We start from the raw sequence: 25,726 nt of genomic DNA, 5'->3' as shown, positions 1-25,726 counted from the left end.
TAAACATGCTGGCATTTGTTTTTCTCCTTAACATAATACTGTTCATATAGAAGTGATAAAACTTGAAATGATGCTCTTATATGATACTGGTTTGCTAGAATTTATGTTTGCCTTCAGATAACATTTCTGTCCTAAAAGACGAGAAAGAATAGTTGTAGTTTGAGGATAATTATAAAAATTATCCATTAATTATCTCTATTTTCATGTTTTGATATTGAATCAAAATGTGTTTGTCGATTTTTCTAGCTAACTATGCGACAGATTCAATTCGGATATATCTGGAAAATAAAACAAATCAAGATGTTTTCAACACTCACCTCCAATTTTTCCTATTGGCTTTTTAAATGTGATATATAAATATCAATCATAATCTTATGTGTGGATTTATTCAATGTTAACCTATGTAATATTTTATTGACACAAAATAACTAAGTACAATGAAATTGAGCAAGATTTTAAGGGAAGACGGTTGAATTATTGCTCTTTCCTTGAACGGTTTCTCTCCTTTGTATCTCTCTTGGATCTTCCTTGTAATTTTGCAAGAGTATTTTTGAGTTCAATATTTTCTCTAAGTGTATTCTTAAGTAAATAGTTCAGCTGTAATTCTGATGATTTCCACAACTGTAGTAGTTCCCTTTTGCTGAGGTGATGGACATTTGGAGACTCCGCATCAGGGTTATTACGTGCACGCGTTGGATGTTCCCTTGACTTATTGAGATCTGGTTGTGATGTTTGCATAGAATGTGGACGATAATTATCATTATCATAAAGCTTCAGGTTTTCTTCACTTTCATTCCAATGTAACAAACCTGTTTCTTCGTCAATGTTTTCATAGCGTCGATTGTCATCTATATGAAAATCATTTATTTCGTTTGCAGACGTAGCAACCCGTCTACCGAAATCTGATTTAGTTTTTCCTGAAAATGAAGAAGACACTTCACAGAAATCTTCTTCCTTCCCCCCGCCATAACATGCTCCTAATGCTTCATGCTTGCACGTATCACAGCTACAGCTTGATTCACTATGATGAAGAGAACTGAAAGCTTCGTCTAAGTGTCTTTCATAATATGATCCAGTATCACTGTTCTCTGGCAGCCCATTTGATTGAGAATCACCTGCCACATGTTTTCCGGGAACATACCACATATCGTACTTGCTGTCAGATGTTCCAACTTTACATGTGTTCTCAAGACCACTCAGAGTTCTTGTATCCTCTGCCTCGCTATCGCTGCACTCTTCGTTGCTGTCGTCGTAATTTCTCACCGAGTCTACTTTCGGTAGGGACCTCTGGCATTGAGATCTCAAGGCCTCCAGGTTGACACAGTTGCTAAGGTTGCGAAGTGATATCCGCTTTATATCTACAGGTTCAATTGGCGAGTCATCGTGGATCAGACTCGTTGATTTCATATCACTCACCCTACAACAGACAAAAAAGATAGGAATACGTCCATACCTTTCTTATAAAGTTGGAAAATGTTGTATAAAATGTCTTACCATTTTGCTTTTTCCACGATGTCCAGAAAGTTTCGATTAATTCTCTTAGTTTTCGCCAAATCAGCCAGCTTGTTTTTCTGAGTGGAAAAAAAAAGACTGATTTATCAAAGGACACTCTCATTATGTTTTCTTTTTTTAATTGTTGTTGTTTTATTTAATTTGGAAAATATGTGACTATCACAAAATGCACAACTCAATAAAATCATCTCAATGATGTGCAAATATTGCGTACTCTGATGGTGCTTTTCATGAATAGCTTGGAAAAGTCTCCCTTTTTAACGATTCCTAACATTTCCTTGGCAGACTCTTGAGCGGATATTAAAACGGCGCTGTTGATGCTTCGATGTAGCCTCTGTTAAAAATATACAATATAAAATCTGCATTTCTACAATAATGTAAAAATTTTGGCTTAATTGCATGAACCACTTGATATTTTTCCACTTTTTCATTTTATTTGGAAATTTTGAATATCGTCAAACCTGACTAAAGAACATGACACTGAGACTTTTCCAGAAACTATCGCCTGGTCGTCTACGACATATGGGCAAAAGATATTTAAAGACAAGATGTTCCACCAGAACAAGAAGTATGCAGCAGACGATAGCGATGGAGAGGAGCGCGAAAAGTCCACTGTGGTGGGAAACGTTCAGACTGAACCTCTGTTCGTTTATTCCTTGGTTGAAACATTTCTCCTCATCGAAGTGAATATCTATTAAATTCTCCAAGTAGCCAGAATCATGATAATGCTTGATTTTCTCGGAGACTGGTTTCTTAAATATAAACCAAATATATATATCACCGCAAGGCATAACTATGCAAGAATAATTTGACTTGTTGCAACAAGTTTGGATGTTTATAAAAGCAATTGAATTGGGAATATGGAAAAAGCTATGTTTTTCAATGATTCTAATGACCTCGAATGTTAGCTACCTGGAGAGGAGAGCCTTTTGGAAATCCTATCCCATACTCATCTTCACCGAACGACTGGGGAACAATATAAAGATTGCAATTTGGATCCAGCTTTACACGAGCATAGTCCAGTATCGGATAATCACCTAGATAGGCGTCAATTTTTCCATTTCTACAACAACAGATTGAGAAATACAAGATACTTGATTCAAAGATTTATAAGTAGGATATCAATCAAACCCTTCCTATTCTCAACAGAAGGAACCCAAAAATGCTGTTAACATGCATGTACATGTATATCAATTGAAAAGGAGGAGAAAAAAACAGAGGTTACTAGTAACATAGGCCAATACTGGATATTCGCAAGATAGGAATCAATTTTAACGTCTTATTACAGCAAAATTAAAAGCTCAGAGTAGCAGAATCATAGAGCAATATCTGATAGGTATCCAGATAGGCAATTTAAAATTTTATTTTACAAGAAGATAAGCTATGGGTACTTATAAAATTTGTTGATACGCACAAGAGTATACTATAGGGGAAGTATCCCACTGGTGTGCATACCTACATCAACATATCAATGGCGTCGTTCGTTGTCGGGACGAGATGGTTTTGGCTCCTGATATAAAGCGCTTTACTGACGTTACTAGTCAGGGCCTCCACGGCGCTTCCCCCAAGAACTCCCACTCTAATTTCCATCAGCTACATTAAAAATAGTATTAAAAGATTATGATTCAGTATTTTCATAATAGATTCATCGAGTGGATCATTTGAAATTTGATGGTATCAACATGTGTTTGTTAGGAGAATTTTCGTATTTTGCTTAATTTTTTAATAAATACACGTCATCTCAATCAAATACAATCTTAAAATTTGATGGATCGTCCTCCCCAAGGGATCGATTGTCTATGACTGTATGTCTGCTTGATACAAATTAAATTTAGACCAAAACCTTCACACCAATAAATGGGTTAATTTAATTTAAGTATAGTGGTTTGCATTTTCTTGACATGTGTTATTATCAAAATCAATATCTTGAAATGTCACGATATAACGAGGTCCCAGCTTTGAAATAATCTGGAAGACAGAGAAGTGATATCAAGAAACTTTTCAACCTGAGAGTCAGAAAAAACATCTCTGAAAACACTAGAGTTGGGATCAGTGCCTTGGGGGAGTAAACATCCCCAGTGGATCGATCACAACCGTTGGATAAACGGACACCCGTAGTAAACAATGACTAACCAATGAATGTGTATGAAAGACGTCAGTAAAAATTCACACTAAAGATAGATTTGCAAAGAGAGTTTATCTTATAGTCCATAGAACCTGAGAAACGTAATGACACATTAAACGATACTCTGAGAACAGACTGGTCTGTGGGTAAAATAATGAAAGCAAACACAAGCTAAGAGCTAAAACCGCTCTTACATTAATAGACAGCGCGATTAAAATTGCATATGCCATGGAAATGGCTGGAACTGGAAGGAAAAATTAATTTTAGAACACCGAATACAACAGTCATCAGTGAACAAGTTAAAAGAAGAATATCCCTATACGCCAAGTTAAAAAAAACAAGCACCAAAACCGGCGGGAAAACGTCTTGATTGTTACACATATGATGGAAATCAAACAGTAACTACATGTAGATGACCAAAACCGGCGGGAAAACGTCTTGATTGTTACACATATGATGGAAATCAAACAGTAACTACATGTAGATGTTGTATGAATGAGTCTTAAGCGATGTGTGGTAACGCTCAAATTCTATCCAAATACCAATCACAGTGCTATCACGTTTTGTGTGATGAAATCCAATGAAAGTGGACATTGATTAAGCAGTTTCTCATAACTGAGTCAAACCTAAGAGATGCTTACCATCTCAAAGGCTTGGAATATAATATGGAAAGATGGAACAGTACTCAAGCTCAAAGTCCGTATAAACAATACAAATCGGAAGCAATTCAAATAAGGACCTCCCAAATCATCCGAGGTGGGATCAGCTGCCATTGAAGAGTGAGCATCCCCTGCCGACTGGCCACAACCACTGTATGCTCCATGCCATGATGGGGAAAAATCAGTAGACAATTTGTTGTGTAAATGACGGCCTCATAATAAGTATATAACGCCAGTTAGCATTTGGCTTAATAATAGGTTGACTTTAATGACCATTGTATCGACCATAAAAAATGCGAAATATCTTTGTTTCACTGATTTGTTTGTCAATAGCTTACGTCTTTTTGAAAATTGTTAATATGTAGAGTATGCTTTTGGTATAGAATCAACTGAGAGACATTAACCCTACATGCAGGTAAAATGGGTAAATTAGTACAAAAGCTAGGGGAGAGGGCGATTGAGAATCAGAATGTGTTATAACAAATTAATTTTGTAAAGGACCAATAACCGGTGAAGGGTTACAAATCTTTAAACATTTTGGGCTATCGTGGAGTCTTTATTTTGCCATTGCCTGTCGGTTTCAATCGAAGGACCTTCAACTTTTACTGCAAAGGACCGAGCTCGAGCGCTTAGCGAAGGAACAGTTGCCTTCTATTATCTAATCGACTTGGTCGATCAAAACTTCTTTAAAATGTTTACGAAGGCGATAAAGAAATGGAAATTATTTCAAGCAATTTTTCTGTGAGTATTACTATACTAGTTCCTACCTGCAAGTGAAATAACCCCCTAAAAATAAAAATGACTACAATTCCAGCAAAAATCATTGAAGCGGACCAAAATGCAAACGATCTGTAACTCATCAAGGTCCACTCATTTACAAATTTTCAGCTTTAAATACAATTTTGTGGAACCTTTTTATTGATCGAGGTACATGTAGTCTGATCTTAGACCACAGTAGACAAAATGTCTCATACAACGTACCACTTATTACTCCCCTTTGAAGATTTCTATAAAGGTTAAAACTCACCCTTGAATCGAACACGCTGCTGTAATCTATACCGCTGTGTTTTCCCGCTAGGAAAGCTGCCAAGTTTGCCGTATAGCTAGCAATGATGAAGATACAGGCAGAAGCCCAAAAATTTTGGAGGACTTTGCTTGGCCAAGATTTTGGGGACTTGGTACTGACTGTATGTCCGAACAACAAGGAGTAAACCATCGTCATACCCGATCCTAACGTGTAGTTTTGTTTCCGCTTCCTTCCCCAAGGATTTAGACCGAAAGGACTATTCCATTCAAACATCGACATGCCTACAGCAGATATAGTGGCGCTGATAAAGATCGTACACCAAACTTCGACGGAGAAGGGTTCAATAAATGCGTACATGTAAGTCTTTTGATTCTGTTGTATGTACAAGACCGTGAAACGTGAAAAATAGTACGGATAGGAGAAATCAATGGCGCTCATCCTACTTCCGGTTATACTAAATGCCGCTATGGCCATGTCAGCAATGCCATTAGTCAGGTCCCGCACCATTCCGTCCCAGGACCCATTGGTCATCTTTTTTCCGTAAGTTGTATCATGTACAATATACAATACGAACTCAAATTCTAGATCAGAGGAAAGTTTGTTCAAAAGATCTATGGCAAATCCACGGCAACACTTAAGTTCGAAGCCAATTGTATCGTTGTTATTTTCGAAATTCTGGATAATATCCAAGGTTTGATTTTTATCAGCAACTAAAATTTTGATACAACGTGTGCTTTGAATACATATATGTGTATCTTCAATTCCATCGTCTACCATTATAAAAGGTTTCACAGGATTAGTTACCACACGATATCGAACACGGCCATTTTGTAGATCAAGGGTTTGTTGCAAAGGCCAAAGGATTCCTCGTGGACGGACGTTCTCGCCTTGAACGTATCCGATTTCCTTCCACACCGTATTATTTCTATAGTTTTTAAGTGCCTTTATTTTGAAGCCTTGATTAGTTAAGTAGCCGTCGGGAGTAAAATCGAATAAAACAGAAAATCCTTGGTATGTAGTTTCCTTGAAATGCCTGCAAGTTGAAATTACCTTGAGATTGAATCTACTATTTTTACAATAACAGCCGAATAGATAAATTTGTTTTAAGTATTTTGAATCTTTTAAATTCAGCAACTAATCGTCGTAGCGAAAATAATACCAGAAAACTAAATGCAAAGCTCTCACTAAATGTAAAGTTTGCTATGATGTTTCCATTTTTGGAAAACTACCGCGCCTCGTGCAATTAATATAGAATACACTTTATTGATCTCCAAAAAGCTCAGATAGCCTTAATCTCTCCCGTGAGATTTGGTCCTGTCGCTTTTTAAAATAATAAATGAATCAATGATATAAATGATTATTTTGATTGAAAGCAAAATCATTTTAGACTCGTTCATTTGACGCTTGAATGCGTTTCACATTACGATGAATATTTCACAAATAACTAGTGTTAATTGTAACGGGGACCGTTACAGATGTTCCCCAAACGCTCCCCAACTCCCTTTTGGTGCCATATTCCCTGTAAGCTTCATTAAATAAGACAAACTCTATGCATCTGAGATTTTACATGTAACATCATTTACAAAGAAGTGTACAAAAATCATTTAAACTTTAGCATTTCACGCGTGCACATGTGAATGCATTTGATTCATGACCTTATCATCTTGTCTGCACAATCAATATTTTAATACACTGAATATTAAAGTATTTGATCCAAAATTATTTTAAAAATACGCTCATTCAAGTGTATTTTTGATTTTACTCATTTCACGTGCACGCACGTGCATACATGAGCATGGTGACCATACCTTCTTGTAGAAGTCCATTACATCTATCTATGTTCTAAATTCCACCCCGTTTGGGTGAAAACTAAGAGAGTTATAGCTGTTTAAAGTTTCAGCCAATCAGATTGTAGCACATGTACACACACGTGTATGCATGTGCATGGTGACCATACCTTCTTGTAGAAGTCCATTATATCTATCTATGTTCCAAATCCCATCCTGTTTGGTTGAAAACCAAGGGAGATATAGCTGTTTAAAGTTTCAGCCAATCAGATTGCAGCGCACGTGCATGCACGTGTTTTCATGATAATTGCTTTATTTCATGTTTTAGGATATCCTAATACATGGCTATGTTCAAAATTTCAAAGGATTTCGTCAAAAAACAAGAAAGATATTGAGACTTTAGTTGCAGCCAATCAGAGCAAAGTGCACGTGCATGCGCGTGAGATCTTGCTATTTTCACCATGTCGTCATGTCTATACTACTAATATATCCTCACATTATGAGTTTCAAAGCATTTCATCTAAAAATAGAACAGTTGTGGCTATATCTATTATATTGGTCATTTCATATGTTGCACGTGCACGCTCTTGCAAGCACGTGCACGCAAAATGACCTTGATTCCGCAAATCTACATAACATGTCTACTAACCCTAAAAAGGTTTTACCTACATCGGACGAACAGTTTACAAGATCATTCCCGGACAAAAAAGTTCCAGGAAGAAGAAGAAGAAGAAGAAGAAGAAGAAGAAGAAGAAGAAGAAGAAGAAGAAGAAAAATAATAATAATAACTAGATACGATCTCGTTGCGAGCAACGAGAGGTCTTCCGTCCGTTTTAGGAAAAGAAACCCACGTAAAATTGAGCTGAAAAGAGATTCAAAATTTTGGTCACAAGGAGGATTGAAACCATGTCGCCAACGTGAATGCGCTTTTTTTTTACTTTTATATCCCCAACGCACTAAACATTAAGCTATTGGGAGTACTGCTCTAAATATACTTGTGTATACCACGGTACTTTTGCAACAGTTCACCTATCTAAGAATTATAAAAAGCATTCATAATTTCGCGCCAAACCCCACCAGTAAATATTCGCGCCTTTTCCTTGGACTGATCTATTAGATAGGTATGATAGCATCAATTAAATTTTAAAAATAAAACATTCTTAGCGCCTTTATTTTATTTTGACGTTAAGAAAGTATATGTAACACATTATTCACATTACATATCGTATCTAGCCCAGTTACACTAAAGCAGTGAAACGGAAATTAAGTTATAAGATTGACACTCAATTGCAACGTACTACTGTAACGTGTCGGATCTGAGCGGTCAGTAGGTCCGTGCTCGGATTACCGAGTTTTACTGGGGATATGATTGAATGCAATATATACAGATAATAATATGACACCTGCCTGGTGTCTTTAAATCAAATGACCTAAGTGCTTTGTATAATTATTTATCTTCAGTTAATACCGGCACCTGCCTGGTGCCATATGATAATTGCCTCACTATACTCGTGCAACTGACTATAAAAGTCAACATCTATCTGCCTGGTGCCTCTTGATTTAACCTTTAACATCTGCCTGGTGTATAACTGCTTACCAAGTTGCCTATATAACTCTAGCCAAGTGGCTACAATATACTTACACAGTATGATTTAACTTTGTAAGAGCTTCTCTGTCCTAATGACAAACCTATAGCTACTGTCACACAGCTACATTTCAACTAGTCACTGACTACGGCAACTTTGCACAATCTTATTTGATCGATAAACCAATTGGTTTCTGTATCAAAGTGAAGACACAACCCAGTTTGCTGTACTGCCCCCTTGTACCTCAACTTAATCAATGATCATAAGTTGTCAGATATCATATTGATAAAATAAAACAGACTGTCTTTCTTTTGGCAACACTATTAATATTTTCTAACAGAACATCATTTATCAATAATACTTGTATAATTCTTTAGTCAATTGACCAATTAATTACAATATTTACATTGATTATCTATTATAATATAAACAAGTAACGGGAGGTAACTCCTCCAACCATTTCACTACGTGAGAGTCGAAGTAGTTTTTTACATTTCATGTATCCTTATGTCAGAATGGTTTAATCAAACGCTCAGCTGCCTCCATATACCCCTACTCGCGAAATGGCGGAGTTGACAGACACAGCCGCCATTTTGGACCCGCTTCAGATTTTTGAATGCAAATATCTAGACTTTAGATTTATCAACATTCAAACAAATTAAATAGTAAGCATTATAAGAGGGCTTCTATTACCATACCAAATAAAAATGAAAAATACTGAAAAACAAAAAAGTTACAAAATACGATTTTTTTAAATTTGCATCTCGTAACGACCGGAAGTACTGACGACGCACGAAAAGACGATTCTGCAATCCACAAAGTCATGATCTATCATCTCCAATAAGTCTCCAGTTCATATCCTTAGCCATTTTTGATAAAAGTGCGCGACAAAAACGCATTTTAAAATCAGGAAATTGTCCACAACTTGGCACCGGAAGCGAATTTTCCAAATTACTCTTCGGATGTAACAACTTCATATAATGACACATATTTTGTGAAAGTTTCATGAAAAACTACTGAATAGTTTTCGAGAAATCGCCTGCACAAAATTTTGTCAAAAAAAATAATAATAATAAGAATAATAAGAAACAGTAGAATCACTATAAGGTCTTCCGTGAAGACGGAAGACCTTAATAAGAAACAGAGTAAAAACAATATGTTCCCCAACTTCGTTTGGGGAACATAATTACCTATAAAAACGCTCTCCATACGTCAGGTCAAAAAGAGATTCATCAAAACAGGTTTTCCGAAAAGCACTAGGCAAAATACCATCACGACGTGCGCTGTGAATAACGAAATTCAAATACGACACACTGTCTGATATTACGTCATCCAATGACATCACGCCATCCTTTACTATGGCAAGAGTACTAGCGGGGTAAAACTTTAACAAGGATGTATCCTGAGTATAAACTTTTTCTGTCAGAAACCATTTTATTATGTTTGATTGGTTTGCAATTTTACACGGTAGTGACGTAAAAAGTAATATTGCCATCTTAGGGTCCACGTGGAGAAGAACAATCATGTCTTCCGTCAGGACTCGGCATATCTGCCTTCGTAGCTCCTCGGGAGTAGCCTTTCTGCTGACGATTAGTAAGGATACATGCCACAGCTCTGTCTGGTTTTGTGAAATCACTTTTCCGAAGAATCCGTCATTTAGTGATTGATCTTCTGTAATTATCAGAAACCTATACCAAAAATTGGCCCGGAAGAAAGTTAGCACCGCTCTAGCTGTCTCCTCGTGTGAATGACCGAGAATCAATAAAAGATCTTGTCGTGTCTACAAAGAGATACAATTATTAGAAAACTTGAAGTAACTATAACCATTCAAAAACGTGTAATGTATGACATAGAAAATTTGGCAAATGAATCATTTGCACTTAATAAACATGAGAGTAAAGATAAGTTCTTGGTACAATATCACAAAAAAATTAAAGTCTGAATGCTAATTCTAAAAGATTTTTGCACTGGACGTTTGTGATGTCTACAACTTAACTACTGGATGAGGAAAACTTCTTTTCCCTTTTTTTATTCCTTAGTTGCATCTGCAAAATTTGTTTAATGTGTTCCTTATTCTTTTTTTTTAAGTAAGTAGTTCATGGTTTGAAATAATCCCTGATTTGATAATACGATAAGAATCGCTGAAGTGTAGTTTATGTGCAAAGTCCTTAGATTTCATCATGTACTGTACTGAGGGCAGAACAAGCTCTTTGAATTTTGAATAAAAATCCTGTTTCAACCAGCAACATACTATCCTCGTTATGCAATATCCATAAAAAGATGATAAATGATTGCTTGTGCGCTATTTTAAGCCCGATTCGAAAATCTTTCACTCATATGGAGACCTCGCCATACATTTTATACCGGTGAAGGGCTTCAGATCGTTACTCAGCATTTAGAGCTATTGTGCAGTGAGGGATCTTTATCTTGTCATTACCTGTCGGTTTCAACCGAAGGACCCGCAACTTTCACTTCAAAGTACCGAGCGCTAAGCGAAGGAACACTTGCCTACTTTTTACCTTCTGATCACAGTGAGGGTTCTTCCGATTGAGCTTTCGACTGAATTACCGTGGCGATAGAAATTAAAAGAAGAAAATTTGGGTGGATAATTATCACAAAGTACATTTTTTATAGCTGGATTCCATCGTCAAAGACCATTTGCTCATGAGATTATATCTCACAGTCTATAAGTATTAAAATGGAGCTTGAAATTTAAAAGTTTGTTTCAATTTTCTTAATTTGATCTAACCTGTAATAAATAATTGATTTCTTTATTCGTTTAAAAGTTTATAAATACTCTAATAAGCGTGAAAAAGAACATAGTAGGAAACACAGTTCCTTCCCATTTACCAGTTACTAGTATTCAAATTGTTCTATAGATTTTTTTAAATTAATTTTGGAGATACTTCATGAAAATGATTCAATTAAAATAGTCTGCTATAGCAAAAATATAAGGATAAACAGATTAATTAGATAAAGTTGAAGGCAATATTAATGTTACAAACTGATGATTATCAGAACATAAAGAATGACAACCTTAATCACGTGATCAGACCAAGAGTGAGTTTATTTTGTTTTCACTTTGGCTCCAAGTGGCCAGTGGTGTTGGTTAGGATGAAGATTTACTATAAGACTGCAAGGAGCATTGAAAGCATCGATCTTTTTGGATTCCGTCTATCAATTATACGGAGATTTTGATATCGTTAAGGGCAGCTACCGGTCTTTGAAATGGAAGAAAAAGAATCCAAGGAGACAAAAAGATGCATAGCTATTTGGAACAAAATAAAGAGCAATAAAACCAGGAAGAATGAAGACAATCTAGTTCACACAGACGCTCTTCATTAAATCTAGTCCAGAAACGAATCGAGGATCAAGATGAACAACGTTAACGATGTAAGATGTTTGATTTTAGATTTCAGTACGCCATCAAAGAATTCCAAAAACAACCAATCAATTTTGTAAATTTGAGCAAAAGGCATTTGGGTAATCTCTTTATCTGAGCAAACAGAGCAATGTTTTACAATAAAATTATTTCATTTATAACATATTTGAATCCAACAATGTAAACTTTACAATTTTCAATTGAAGAACTGTTCAAGAAGCCGTAAAGAAACAAGACTCATTGAGGACTATTGCTTGTGGTGGAATTCTTCAAAACATTTGTTACATCTTTAGCCCAAATATATTTCTTCAGAAAATATTTTCAGTTATTATGTGCTTGGAATAATAGATATATTCGAGAAGTGGTGTAAATCAGACGAGGATACTTAAAAATTCCAGTGAACTTTTGGAAAAATTGAAATCAGAAGATTGTACCAAGATAAACGATATAAAAAACATACGGCTAATCATCTTTTTTACACAACCCTTCCCCACGATGAATTAGAATCCAGGCTTTTTTATTTCAATGACAACTGCTTTTTTCAGTAAAAATGGAATTTTTAATTTGACTAACCCTGTCATTGCAATTGGTCATTTGCAAAATTATTTTGTCAAAAAACATTCTGATTTTACACACACGTACTTTGAAGTTGACATGAAAAAGATTTTCAAGTTTCTGATTGACAATATCTATGTGGTTTTTGGAGACCACGGCTTCCAACAATCTACTGGAATTCCCATAGGTACCAATTGCGCCCTGTTACTAGCAGACCTTTCTTGATTCATATGTAGCAGAATTCGTCTAAAATCTTATTCGTGAAAGGAAAAAAAACACTTGCTGTGGCCTTCAACTCGACATTTAGATAAATCGACGGCGTACTGTCAATTAATAATTATTTTTATTTCAAAATTAATGTTTTTTCCATTCTTATGTCGATAAGATATATCCCGGTGAGCTTGAGATAAAAGATTTGACAGAGTCTGACATATCTGTTTCATATTTGGATATTTTGCTTGAAAAAGACGTTAATGGAAATCTAACAACCAAACTCTATGATAAACGTGATGACTAACTTTTTCTATCGTCAACTTTCCTTACTTATGCAGCAATATACCTTCATCACCTGTACACGGGGTTTATACATCTCAGTTGATTTGGTACGCAAGAGCATGCTCTACGTATGTTCAATTTCCAAAACGAGGTTAATTATTAACAAACATGTTGATGAAACAAGAATATCAGCAGTCTCGTTGAACGTCATCATTTCGAAAGTTCTATGGTTGATACAATAACCTTGTTAGCAAATACATGTACATTTATCATTGAGACAAATGCTGACTGATGTTTTTCAAACTAATTGTTACTAATTTGTATGCCATTATTTACACATTAAATTGACGACGGATTTTTTTTTCGTTATTTCCCAATCATGACAAAGAGCATACGGCGGGTGCGACTGGCCGGCAGGGAATCCTCTGGACACTCCTCCCTGGCACCTGATCCCATCTCTAATGTTCTAGAGGTCCGTGTTTGCCCTGCTCCTATTTTGTATTGTTTTATGTACGTTGGAGCTTAAATACTGTTCGTCATCTCCATATATATCATCTAAGTATAAAGAATAAAGAAATTAACTTAAGAGTTACAAGTGAAAAAAGGTCAAGTTTACTGCACCGTCAGCACACTGACCCCCAATTTTCTGGCGATTTTTAATGAAGCTATACATGCTTTATGACTATGTATCTTAGATGTACTTCTAAAAGATTTTTAAGGATAAATAACACAAACATTTTTCTTCAAAATTTCAGATATCCTTGCGAAATTAGGTGCTTTTCTCACATTAGAAGTGATATTTGTTTATTTAAACAACTTAATGTATGGCCAAGTCAAGCTTTACAGTTCACTGTTTTGTTGTTTTTTGTGTTTTTTTTTTCAAAGTTTATAAAATGTATTCATTTTTTCTACTTCAAAGTTTCTGTGGATATTTTCGTAATTTAATATTCTACTCAACTCAACTAAAATTTATAAATTACATTTCCGCTGAAAGAAATATTGAAAAAATATCAGTGTAACTCTTCTTTGTGACAGATAAGAAAATTTGTTTGAGGTATGTATCCATAAAATGAATATTTTCACGAATAAGCAAATTGAAATATTTTATTATTTTTGGGTTTTGTGTTTCCCGGGGTGAAATGATCATCTTAGATTTGTTTAAAAAAAAAAGATGTGTTTGTGAAACAGTGATGTCCCCTTGTGACAGGTGTTTTGCGAAGGTTGAAGTTTCTCAAATGCAAGTCAAACTCCAAGGTCAAGGGATAAAAATTTGTTACCTAAAGAAAGGACTTGTTTCAAGGAAAATACTGTGAATGTAGAAGCCCAAACACTAATCATCAAAAAGTTGTTGCCAAGGTTTTTTGAATGTTGGTCAAACTCCAATGTCAAGGTCAAAGGATCAAAGTTAAAGGTACCAAAGGAAAGGTCTTTTCATAAGAAATGCACCTGTGAAATAAAAAGGCCCAAGTAAAAACTGTTCAAAAGTTATGACCAAAGTTAAAGTTTTTCAGAAGAAGGTCAAACTTCAAGGTCAATGTTAAAAGGTCAATATTGTTGGTATTCGAAGGATGGCCTTGTAACATATAATGCACGTATGAAATATAAAGGATCCAGTATTAACTGCTCAAAAATTATTATTATTCTTTTATTATCAAGGATACATGTAAATATGAAATCTTTTAATACTGTAAATTAGAAAATAAAAGTTACAATTTATTCCAGCTTTATATTTCAAATATCAATTTTAACTTTAAAACAATTATTAAGTCAAAAGGAAGTAATCAAATTCAATGTCTGTCAGTTTCAGCTAAGGCATAAGTCATAGATAAGTGTTATAAAGAAAGGTGCACCTCATCAACGATGAAGTATGTTGACAATGATGTAAGGGTCATTTCACAGGGATTCGTGAAACGGTTAAATAGGAAGGTGTGACTATCATAATATAATATATAGTACAAAAACTAAAACACTAGTCCGGTGTCAAAGTGAATAATAACCTCAGAAATTAATAAGTCTGTGTCGTGAACGATATATTCTGTCTTCGTCTCCTTAGACGACCGTTATACACAATTTGTTGCGTCGTGGTATCATTCCGCCAATCAGCTTCTTGTGAACGTTTTCCCTTGCCTTTAGACTCTCTATATGGCAATGACTGATGAAGACATTGATCATGCTTAACGTATACATTTACGACTTGTGATTATACCTCTAATAGACATATTAATTATAATATAGCTCGAATGATATGTGCTAATTTACCATCTTGGGAATTCTAACTTAGCTCGGCTGCAATATCTCTTGATGATTATTGTTCTCTGACAATGACCTCATCTTTACTCACAAGTATGTAACAGTTCAGGAAAAGGTCGCATTCATCAATTTTGTTGAATTTGGTAATGGTTACCGCTAATGGCATCTGCTGAGTTGGCGAAATCATTGGGTTTAACGTTAAAGAGTTAGGGTATTTAACCATACACTTTAGTTTTACATTAATACACTTCAATGTTAATGTTAATAAGTTTATGTATTCCTTTGATTGAATTCGCCTTATTTCACAATTTATATTTTGGCTCGATAAAATTTCATCTTTTAGAGGAAATAAGATTAAGCTAGTCAATTCACAAAATGATTATAAGAATTTTACAGTCTTAGGAATTGCGAACTTCCTCTCTTCTGTGACTAGTATAACATGTCAAAATGTTCAATTATTTCATTGGTTGAGGTGATACTAAAGGCAAGAGAGATAATTTTCTTTTGATTTAATTTTTATAAAACTTATTTTTCGAAATTACCAATCATTAATCTTTTTAACTTAAACATTTCGATGTATAAATCAAAAAGTATAACTGCTTTTCTTGATGTTAACGTGGTTAGTGGAGAAATACAAAAAAGTCGAGAATTAAAACACTTTATCTGCTGAAAAAGCAAGTTCTAAGAAGGGGTTTCCAGTTCTTGGCGGAAACTAAATAATGAGAAATAAAGTAAATTTCGTTCCAAAGAGACATGTTTTCAAATGATCGATAAAAATCCTTGATTTAAGAGACCATGTTGATAATGTTTAATGGTTTCTTAAGGAAAGGGTCTGAGAAATCAATACAAAACTAAACATTAACTGATGAATATGCTGACATATTACATGGAAACTTGGTGGAATGAACTCTTTTATATTGGGCAATCAGTGAATGAAACAAGTATATCAATTATAATATCTGGAAAATATCTCTTGATGGATAAACATTTGAGCTTCCTATCAAGATCGTATATTTTTTCGAGGGGCATTAATCAGCTAAAAGGACCAGCGCTGGGAGCAAGCCACGTTCATCAATGTGGAAAGAAATTTCTCCTTTAGACATAAATATCTTCAATGCATAGTGACGTTATATGTTAAGCTGATAAAAATAACCCAAACATTTTTAAGCTTTTAAAATTAGATTTCACTTGCCTACTTAGAAAATTCCAGGGCCTATGCAGAAAGTTTCATTGATATATGTCAGTAGATAATCATAGTCAGTTTATAATTGCAATAGATAATTTCATTGGTCAATATATTCTTCTAAATTTCGGCCCATCTAGATTATTCACGTTCCATTCATGGACAATTTGACTGACTGTAGTATTTTGTAATGTTTTTGTTATAGAATTTTCGTCGTTATGTCTATAAGCGCATTCTCTGTTTATTCTGTAAGCCGTAAAGGATGGGATCCAAATGCATTCGCATTGACGTTTGAATGTTCCTCCAAAGCCCCCCACCCCTCTGGATCCACCCAGTCATTGTCTTGAATCGCAGGCCCGTAGGAACAAGGGGAGAGGGAATAATTTTGCCATTTATATACTGTTATTCCATAAAAAAAAACTGTGTGTGACTCCTCGATAAATTGCTTTATTTTATACATTAAATTTGTTGTAAATAACTTGTTTGAATGCCTTCTTTGACTCAATTCAATTTATGGTGAGTTCAATAAAAACCAAAAGAAAAACCAAGAAAAATTATTTTCTGGAAGACAACGAATTTGATTTCGCCTTTCAGATCTATCGACACGATGGCGATGACGTCTGTGGCAACGCACTTTGAAAAAATTACGCACTTTGAAAAAAATTTTCAAAGTGCGTTAAAATTGGGACAATATCAACGCACTTTGAAAAATTTTTTCAAAGTGCGTTAAATTTGGGACCAACTCAACGCACTTTGAAAAAATTTTTCAAAGTGCGTTAAGATTCTACATCAATATATTTTACCATGGAGACACTTAACGCACTTTGAAAAAAAAATATCAAATTTTAGTCATGGAAAGATTTTATTTGTTATTTTACTTATTTATCTTTCAAAAAAACTAAACCTAACCCTAACCTCAAAAATGAATTGATTTACTCCCGTCGAAAAGAGGAGAAGACGGTTATAAGATCCCTCAGTCCAAATCTTTATCTTTCCAATACATAGGTGTCGGTAACAAACGGGGGAGGGGAGCAATAAACCTAAAAAGGGTATGCTGCATTTTCAATGCTTATACGATGTAGATATCTTTCCAAAATAAGTGGGGGGGGTTAGCCCCCCATCCCCTCCCCTGGGCCTTCGTCCAGTCTCGATGTCTATGCTATACTCAAAGCATTCATATAATTATGTATTTACCTAACTGGTATGACGTTGAAAACTTTCAATAGTAAATGAGTTAATTAAAACAGATGAAAACAAATTTTTTTTAAGTACAGTAAAACGTATGAGAGAGAAAGAATTTTCATAGTTTTGAACAATCAAATTGGCCCCTTTTTATTATGATAAATGCTAAGTTGCTTGAAGCTGTCCTCTGTTAGTGCCCCCTATACACCTTTACATCTACTTATCAAAGACTAGAATTAGAAAAAAAAGAAGAAACGAATTAATGAACTTAAACAATCGTCACTCTTTTTTTCAAGACCCTTTAATTTTTCCTTTTATTTTATCAAAACCTTAAATATTTAAAACGTCAATATCTCAGGTCCTACTGTGACTTTATCATAAAAAAAGTTATCAAACCAGAATCTGTTGTTTATCATACCGATTATTTGAAGGAATATTGATCAATCTTTAAATTTTTTTTTCAAAGTGCGTTAATATGGTCGATATTAACGCACTTTGAAAAAAAATTATTTTTTTCAAAGTGCGTTAGCTTGGTCACAAATTTTAACGCACTTTGAAAAAAATTTTCAAAGTGCGTAATTTTTCAAAGTGCTTTGTAACAGACGTCACCTGATGTCAAAATCAGATTTCCCTGACCCAAGTCTTCTTATTTTACTTTGCATAAAATGTCATGACTGCGGTTATCTTGATATACTGAGAAATATTGACTGACTCAATAAAGATCAAAATTACCATATAAACAGATGGTTAAAGCGCAGAATATTTGCTCGGCGCGCTAGGATTTACCGAGCTTTGATTGTGATACGGAGAGGGAAAAAGCACGTTATATTCAATAAGTAAATATTTGCAGAGAAAATGGTGAACCTGGATTAATAAAATAACAAAATAATTAAAAGATTTTGGAAAATGAAATGCAGTTGTTTTTTTATCAGGTTCTTAAAAATAGAACTATAGTTCTCAAAGATTTCCAATGCCTACTGGACAAAAATACCTTTTCAAGAACGTTTTATAATTTATAAATGCATATAAATTTTTTTATTTGAGAGTGTCGGATTTGTGCGTAAATTAGTATGCTTACCTGTGAGGATGATCAGACAATACTTATGCAAAACCTTTTTGATATTATTCTCCTATTAAATGAAAAAAACACATCTTCTCTCTTTTTTTTAAATGTCTTTCAAGCTAAAATCACATGTGCATGTATCTAAACATGTACACAGATATTACTCTATCATAGCTGAAATCATGTATATCTAAAGCTTAAAGGTGTTATTTAGATATAAAAATCCAACATAGCTAAAATAAAGCATCATAGCTGAAACCACTTCGTTTAAACATCTATTTAGATATACTCCTACAAGCTAAAATCATATATATCTAATTAAGTAATTATGTAAACAGAAAATACTCAAACAAAGCTAAAATCACGTATCTAAACATGCATAAACATGATATCCCAGCAAAGCTAAAATCACATATCTAAATATGTAAACAGATGATCCAACATAGCTAAAATCACGTATCTAAATATGTATACAGATGATACCCCAACATAGCTAAAATCACATATCTAAATATATATATAGATGATACCCCAACATAGCTAAAATCACTTATCTAAATTTGTATACAGATGATACCCCAACATAGCTAAAATCACGTATCTAAATATGTATACAGATGATACCCCAACATAGCTAAAATCGCATATCTAAATATGTAAACAGATGATACCCCAACATAGCTAAAATCACGTATCTAAATATGTATACAGATGATACCCTAACATACCTAAAATCACTTATCTAAATATGTATACAGATAATACCCTAACATAGCTAAAAATAAGTATCTAAATATGTATACAGATGATACCCCAACATAGCTAAAATCACAAATCTAAATATGTATAAGATGATACCCCAACATAGATAAAATCACATATCTAAATATGTATAAGATGATACCCCAACATAGATAAAATCACGTATCTAAATATGTAAACAAATGATACTATAACATAGCTAAAATCACATATCTAAATATGTATATTAGTGATGCCTTAACATATCTAAATATGTAAACAAATGATACCCCAACAGAGCTAAAATCACTTATCTAAATATGTATACAGATGATACCCAAACAGAGCTAAAATCACATATCTAAATATGTATACAGATGATACCCAAACAGAGCTAAAATCACAAATCTAAATATGTATACCAATGATACCTTAACATATCTAAAATCACTTATCTAAATATGTATGCAGATGATTCCCCAACATAGCTAAAATCACATATCTAAATATGTATGCAGATGATTCCCCAACATATCTAAAATCACTTATCTAAATATGTATGCAGATGATTCCCCAACATAGCTAAAATCACATATCTAAATATGTATGCAGATGATTCCCCAACATAGCTAAAATCACATATCTAAATATGTATGCAGATGATTCCCCAACATATCTAAAATCACTTATCTAAATATGTATGCAGATGATTCCCCAACATAGCTAAAATCACATATCTAAATATGTATGCAGATGATTCCCCAACATAGCTAAAATCACATATCTAAATATGTATACAGATGATTCCCCAACATAGCTAAAATCACATATCTAAACATATATAAAAATGAAACTCCAACATAGCTAAATCACATACTAGTATCTGGACATATGACACTGTAACATAGCTAAAATCACGTATATTTTAAAACATGCATACAGATGATCCAGCCAAATTTAAACACGTCTTATCACCTCGGCGTCTTATCTATCATAGCTAAAATCACGTATCTTAACATGCATACAGATGATCCAACATAGCTAAAATCACGTATCTTGACATGCATACAGATGATCCAACATAGCTAAAATCACGTATCTTAACATGCATACAGATGATCCAACATAGCTAAAATCACGTATCTTGACATGCATACAGATGATCCAACATAGCTAAAATCACGTATCTTAACATGCATACAGATGATCCAACATAGCTAAAATCACGTATCTTGACATGCATACAGATGATCCAACATAGCTAAAATCACGTATCTTAAAATACATACAGATGTTCTAACATAGCTAAAATCACGAATCTTAACATGCATACAGATGATACCCCAACAAAGCTAATATCTCGAATATTAACATGCATACAGATGATCCAACATAGCTAAAATCACGTATCTCAACATATATACAGATGATACTCCAACATAGCTAAAGTCCATGTATACAGGTGCTAAAAATCACGTATTTTTAAACATGCCTACAGATGATACTCCAACTTGGCTAAAATCACGTATTTCTATGCATGTTTCATGATGTTAATGTCCCGCTGTTTGGGATGTTTAACGGATGAATCATTTCATAACGGTTTGTATCAAAAACATTGCCTGCTCTCTGCCTTACAGACTGCTAATCAACTTCAAACTTTTAATTAATCACAGTTCTTATGAATTAATTTTAGTGCGCGGGTGGGGGCGGGGGCTAATAAAAAATATTCAACAAAGCATTTTTATTGATAAAACTAGAAGGTTAACCTTTTCAAACATTTTTTTTACTTGAAATTAGATTATTTACAAGGGAAATTGAGACAGTACATTCGCAGTGAAATACTTTTAGATGATGCAGAAGACAACGGACTGGTTTCAATCCTGCATCAAGTAAGGTATTGACAGTTTTGGCTAATGTCATGAAACAAAAATCGTTTTAAAAATAATAAAATAGGCAATTAGTGGGTTGTTATTTGATTTATTGTTAATTGTCTAGTAATTGGTAATTTTGAAATGTATTTTTGTAACCATAAAAGTGGTTTTAACAATATTCAGATTGCAGGATCGATTTATTATTTGAATAAAGTTCATATCAATAATATGTCCGGTAAACAAATCATACAGGGTGAATCAAGTCGGCTCTGGTTCAGGTTGTAGGACAGATTGCATGGCGGCAAAGCCAATTGTTTTTCATTTGTATAGTTAGAAATAAATGTCAAAACAGTCGTAAACTAAAATTGATTTGTTCTCTATTAATCGCCACAATTGTATATTTACCAATTAACCAATATAGAGTATTGAAAGATTTTAAAAGCTAGTTTGAAATTGCAATCAGCGAATCGTGAACTGAGATCAGAATTTGTCAAAATCATTCCATCTATTTTACGAGGGATTTTTTCCTTTCCGTTATAGAGTGAGGCTGGATAGATTTTGTCCTCTTTTGTGTATGTTTCCTATTTCAAAGATTATTAATTTCAGTATACATATGAGATTGCAGCAAATTGTGGATTTTACATGAAGTATACACTAATCATAATGTTAACTGACCTATCACAGAAAATTTTAAAATGAACCTAAATTTTTCAACTTCTTACTTGTGGAAGTATGGGCATTTTTCTCCGCTTATGAAGTTCACTCATTTCTTAAAGGCATTTACTTTTATCAAGTGTGTTCAAAATGAACAATATTATATTGTTATTTGCATCGATTTAAAGAAAGCTGGGATATCTTATTCTCTCTTTATCTATTTAATTTTTTAGGGGGTGGGGGTGGGGGTTAAACTACTTTTAAGATGTTTGGTGGGTTAATGTTTTCTCAAATTTGTTTCCCTCTCTTAAGCTCATCTTGAAGAATTTTCGCTCATCAAAATCTACTGACAAATGTACTACTTGAACAAATGTCTTCATGCAAAACTATTTTAGGATTTTTCCCTACTGTTTAACCGATGTTAATTATTGAAGAGTTTATTCAAGTGCCGTTTTCATTCCTTGGGAATAGCTTTCTTTATATAATCAATATCAAAGACAGATTGCGGAAATATTTTTACAGTATGAAATTCTGATTAGCTGGTTAGGGTGATGAATCAAATGAATGATTTATAGGAGAAGCTGCCTCACGCTGCACTGATCTCCCCCTACTATCTCCCCACCACTCTCTCATATTAGACTCCATGTTCCCTAGTCCCACATAAACTGCCGCTATATTGGTACTAAATCAGCCGTAAGAAGTTAAGGGACACACAAATATACAATTTTCAACCAATCATGGTCTTCGTGTTTTTCATCAATCAGACACAAATTGTGTTTGAAAGATTTTCGTAAACTGATATCTGTGTGTTTTGTAAAAATCATCCATACGAATAGTACAAACCGATCTCTGTAGACCAAACCCTCTCACTGTATCACTTTTGTGTAAATCTTTGTTCCTTTGTATAAAACACCTTTGCCTATCATTTCTATACTTTCTTTGCAGTACAGCACATAATGAAGACATCCCAGTGAAACCTCTCCAGTTTACACATAATGAATTCCCCTCTCTGTACAGGATGGAGATCTCTTCTTCCAATTATATTTCATTCAATTCTCTGTACCACTCTCTCGTAAAAAACGCCAATTAACGTCTGCAAAACCCGTCTATAATTGCATGAGGACCTTAAAGTTTACGAATCCGTGAATCCCCTTACAGTCTTGAAAGAAATCAATGTGAAATTGGACTAAATCTAATAGAGGAAAGTTAGAAATACAAGTTTCTAGACTTAACATAAACTATACAGCTAGATGAAATCAGCCGAGATAATGTACAGTATTCGAGCTCAAAAGTCCATTTAACATTACAAAATAGGAGCAGAGCAAACACAGACCTCCAGAACATTAGAAGTGGGATCAGGTGCTATGGAGGAGTGAGCATCCTCTGCCCGACCGGTCACCCCCACCGTTTGCTCCAAATGCTTGGGGAAAAAACGGGAAAATCCATCAACAATTCAGTGTGTAAATAATGGTCTAACAATCATCAACATTGTACTTCTAGCCTTTACATAACTATACATCTAATTCTATAATCTTTGAAAAAAATCTGAATAAATTCATCACTAACTTTTTCGCAGATATGTATGTGTCTATCGTAGCATTCAAAAGCATACCCTTGCGCTATCAACTTATAAAACAGCTTCTCAGTGTAATCCCTGTTTTATCTCTAGGGAACACCTCTATACAATGTTATTGTCTCTTTACTCGTTACATCTGAATTACTTACATTTTCTTTACGGTTATCATAAAGTACTGGTGGGCCTTTCTCTTAAGGTTTTAGGGGGTGTATAGGTCAACAATCGTGGTCTTTTATAATGTCCTTCTGTTAACAGAAGGTTGCCAAACATTAGGACATGCTTAAAATTGGTAAATTGATTAAAATATGGCATATATCTTAAATAAATTTTCAGGAAATGAAAAAAAAAACAACGCATCAAGCATTTCCTATTTTATATTTATTTTATACGGTACTTTCTTCAGTTTACTGCAATTATTTTATATTCTATAGTGTATAAAGTATTTTTAATCATTGCAAAACACCATTAATCACTTCTAATTTCATTTTATGTTGATAAACATTAGTTTCCAAGACTAGATTAAAGAAAATTCAATTTCTTTTTTAAAAAAAATTAGATACTTTTATGGGGAACAAATATCAAATTTTTATAAGAACGTTTTTAAGACTTAAAGGAACCTTTAAACTCATTGAGATAATTGAAATTAAAATTGTTGCATAAAAGAATTTCAATTTACCAGAATTTCAATTTTTTATTTTTAAACATTTTGATTAAATAATAATTTAAAGAGTTATCCTTCCTGTATGAGGAGAGGATGTCCTTAAATAATGCACAATTCAAATATTTTTTCTTGAGCTCAGTCGCTTAAAACAACATCTAGTTTAGCTTTTATCCAAATGAAATTAATTACTGCTCTGAGGCAGTTGTCATTTACAGATTGGAAATTGTTTTCATTTGACAAGCAGAAGCTATATCGATATAGGCAAATGGACAACATATTTGGATAGAATTGGTGGAACAGAGAAAACTTTCATGAAAAGTGATTTAGGGAACAAAAAAAAAATGTTTAGAAAACTGAAAACAATACCAGTCTTGACAATATTTTGACCATGGACAAAAAAAAAATAAATCCGTCACAACTTGTTACATATTTCATATTCTGCTATGCATTTTTATTACTTTGGGTATAAGGTTTCAAATAGATATTGTCCAACCAGCAGCTCTGGTAATAAGACGTTAGGTTTAGATTCACTTAAGTTAAAAGCAAGACATTGATCATGGCTAGACAGAAAATTTCGAAAAATATTAACTACCTTTTTTTCAAAATAAACTTCAGCTTTTAAAGAAAAAAATGTTAAATCTAATATTACCTTCTCGTAGACTGTTTTTGCGTCCTTCATGTAGGCTAAGGTCGGTATTCCGAGTACATTTGCTACCATAGACACAATGTTTATCGTCTGCTGAGTGCCTATCACGAGCACCGCCCGGGTCTGGTGCTGGGTGAGGTACGAACACAGACCATGCAGCTGATCATCTAAACCCGTGTACGTCGGATAGACGACGCCAGTCAAATTAATTTCCGGTCTCTCCACCGATAGGTAGAAGGTCCGGAAATGCAGATTATAAATGTCTTGGTCTATAATAGCAACGATATCGTTCCCAGAACAATGCACAAATGACAACAAAATTAAAATGCAACTTAGGAATACCGACATGACGTCAAAAATAACGCCGAGTTATTCATCCACAGTGTCTTTCATCACTTTGTTTAAGTATTTGCTGAGTTTCCCTATTAAATCCATTAAAACATCAGTGAAATAAATCCGTTTTTTGCTGGCTAGGAAGTTGTCCTCACGCTGTGCACTCTGGATTGGCCATCTTTCCGAGTGAGGTGCCGAGTTACGAACTAGCTGACGTTACAGACATTGGTCTCTGCGTTAGACCGATTCATCACTAGTCGTTGCGCAAAATGACAGCAGATGATATCTATAGCAAATTTATAAGTATTTTCCAATCGGTATCCACAGATGTTGAAAATCGATGCGACCTATATGTAGAGCACCTGATGGCGGTCCATTATACCAGAATTACCACTCGACAGCGTACGTAAATTGTTCGGTGTTGGGGACTTGTGATAC

General features: G+C 34.2%; 1 protein-coding gene across 1 annotated transcript; it reads right to left on the bottom strand.

Annotated features, from left to right (window-relative positions):
- Positions 1-394: 394 nt before the first annotated feature.
- LOC134233491 (glutamate receptor ionotropic, NMDA 3A-like) lies at positions 395-25,726 on the bottom strand. The gene is made up of 9 exons (XM_062715466.1): positions 24,959-25,726; positions 9,887-10,476; positions 5,324-6,356; positions 2,972-3,105; positions 2,425-2,575; positions 1,974-2,264; positions 1,727-1,846; positions 1,495-1,571; positions 395-1,417 (listed from the first exon to the last, which is right to left on the bottom strand). Exons 1-9 carry the CDS (start codon positions 25,301-25,303, stop codon positions 475-477), a joined length of 3,684 nt encoding a protein of 1,227 aa, XP_062571450.1. The 5' UTR covers positions 25,304-25,726; the 3' UTR covers positions 395-474.

Source organism: Saccostrea cucullata, unplaced genomic scaffold, assembly GCF_032062105.1.
Source record: "Saccostrea cucullata isolate Sc308-1 unplaced genomic scaffold, CSIRO_AGI_Scuc_v1 ctg258, whole genome shotgun sequence".
In the NCBI taxonomy this organism is placed as follows: Eukaryota; Metazoa; Mollusca; class Bivalvia; order Ostreida; family Ostreidae; genus Saccostrea; species Saccostrea cuccullata.
This window is presented reverse-complemented; position numbering and strand designations above follow the sequence as displayed.

Bases quoted from the DNA above. Each gene is read 5' to 3' on its own strand.
- LOC134233491 (XM_062715466.1), bottom strand. From the start codon at position 25,303: ATGTCGGTATTCCTAAGTTGCATTTTAATTTTGTTGTCATTTGTGCAT. The intron at 1,847-1,973 runs GTTTGACGATAT...TATTTTTAACAG, and splicing joins GTGTCATGTTCTTTAGTCAG to AGGCTACATCGAAGCATCAA. The intron at 1,572-1,726 runs GTACGCAATATT...TTTTCCACTCAG, and splicing joins TCATGAAAAGCACCATCAGA to AAAAACAAGCTGGCTGATTT.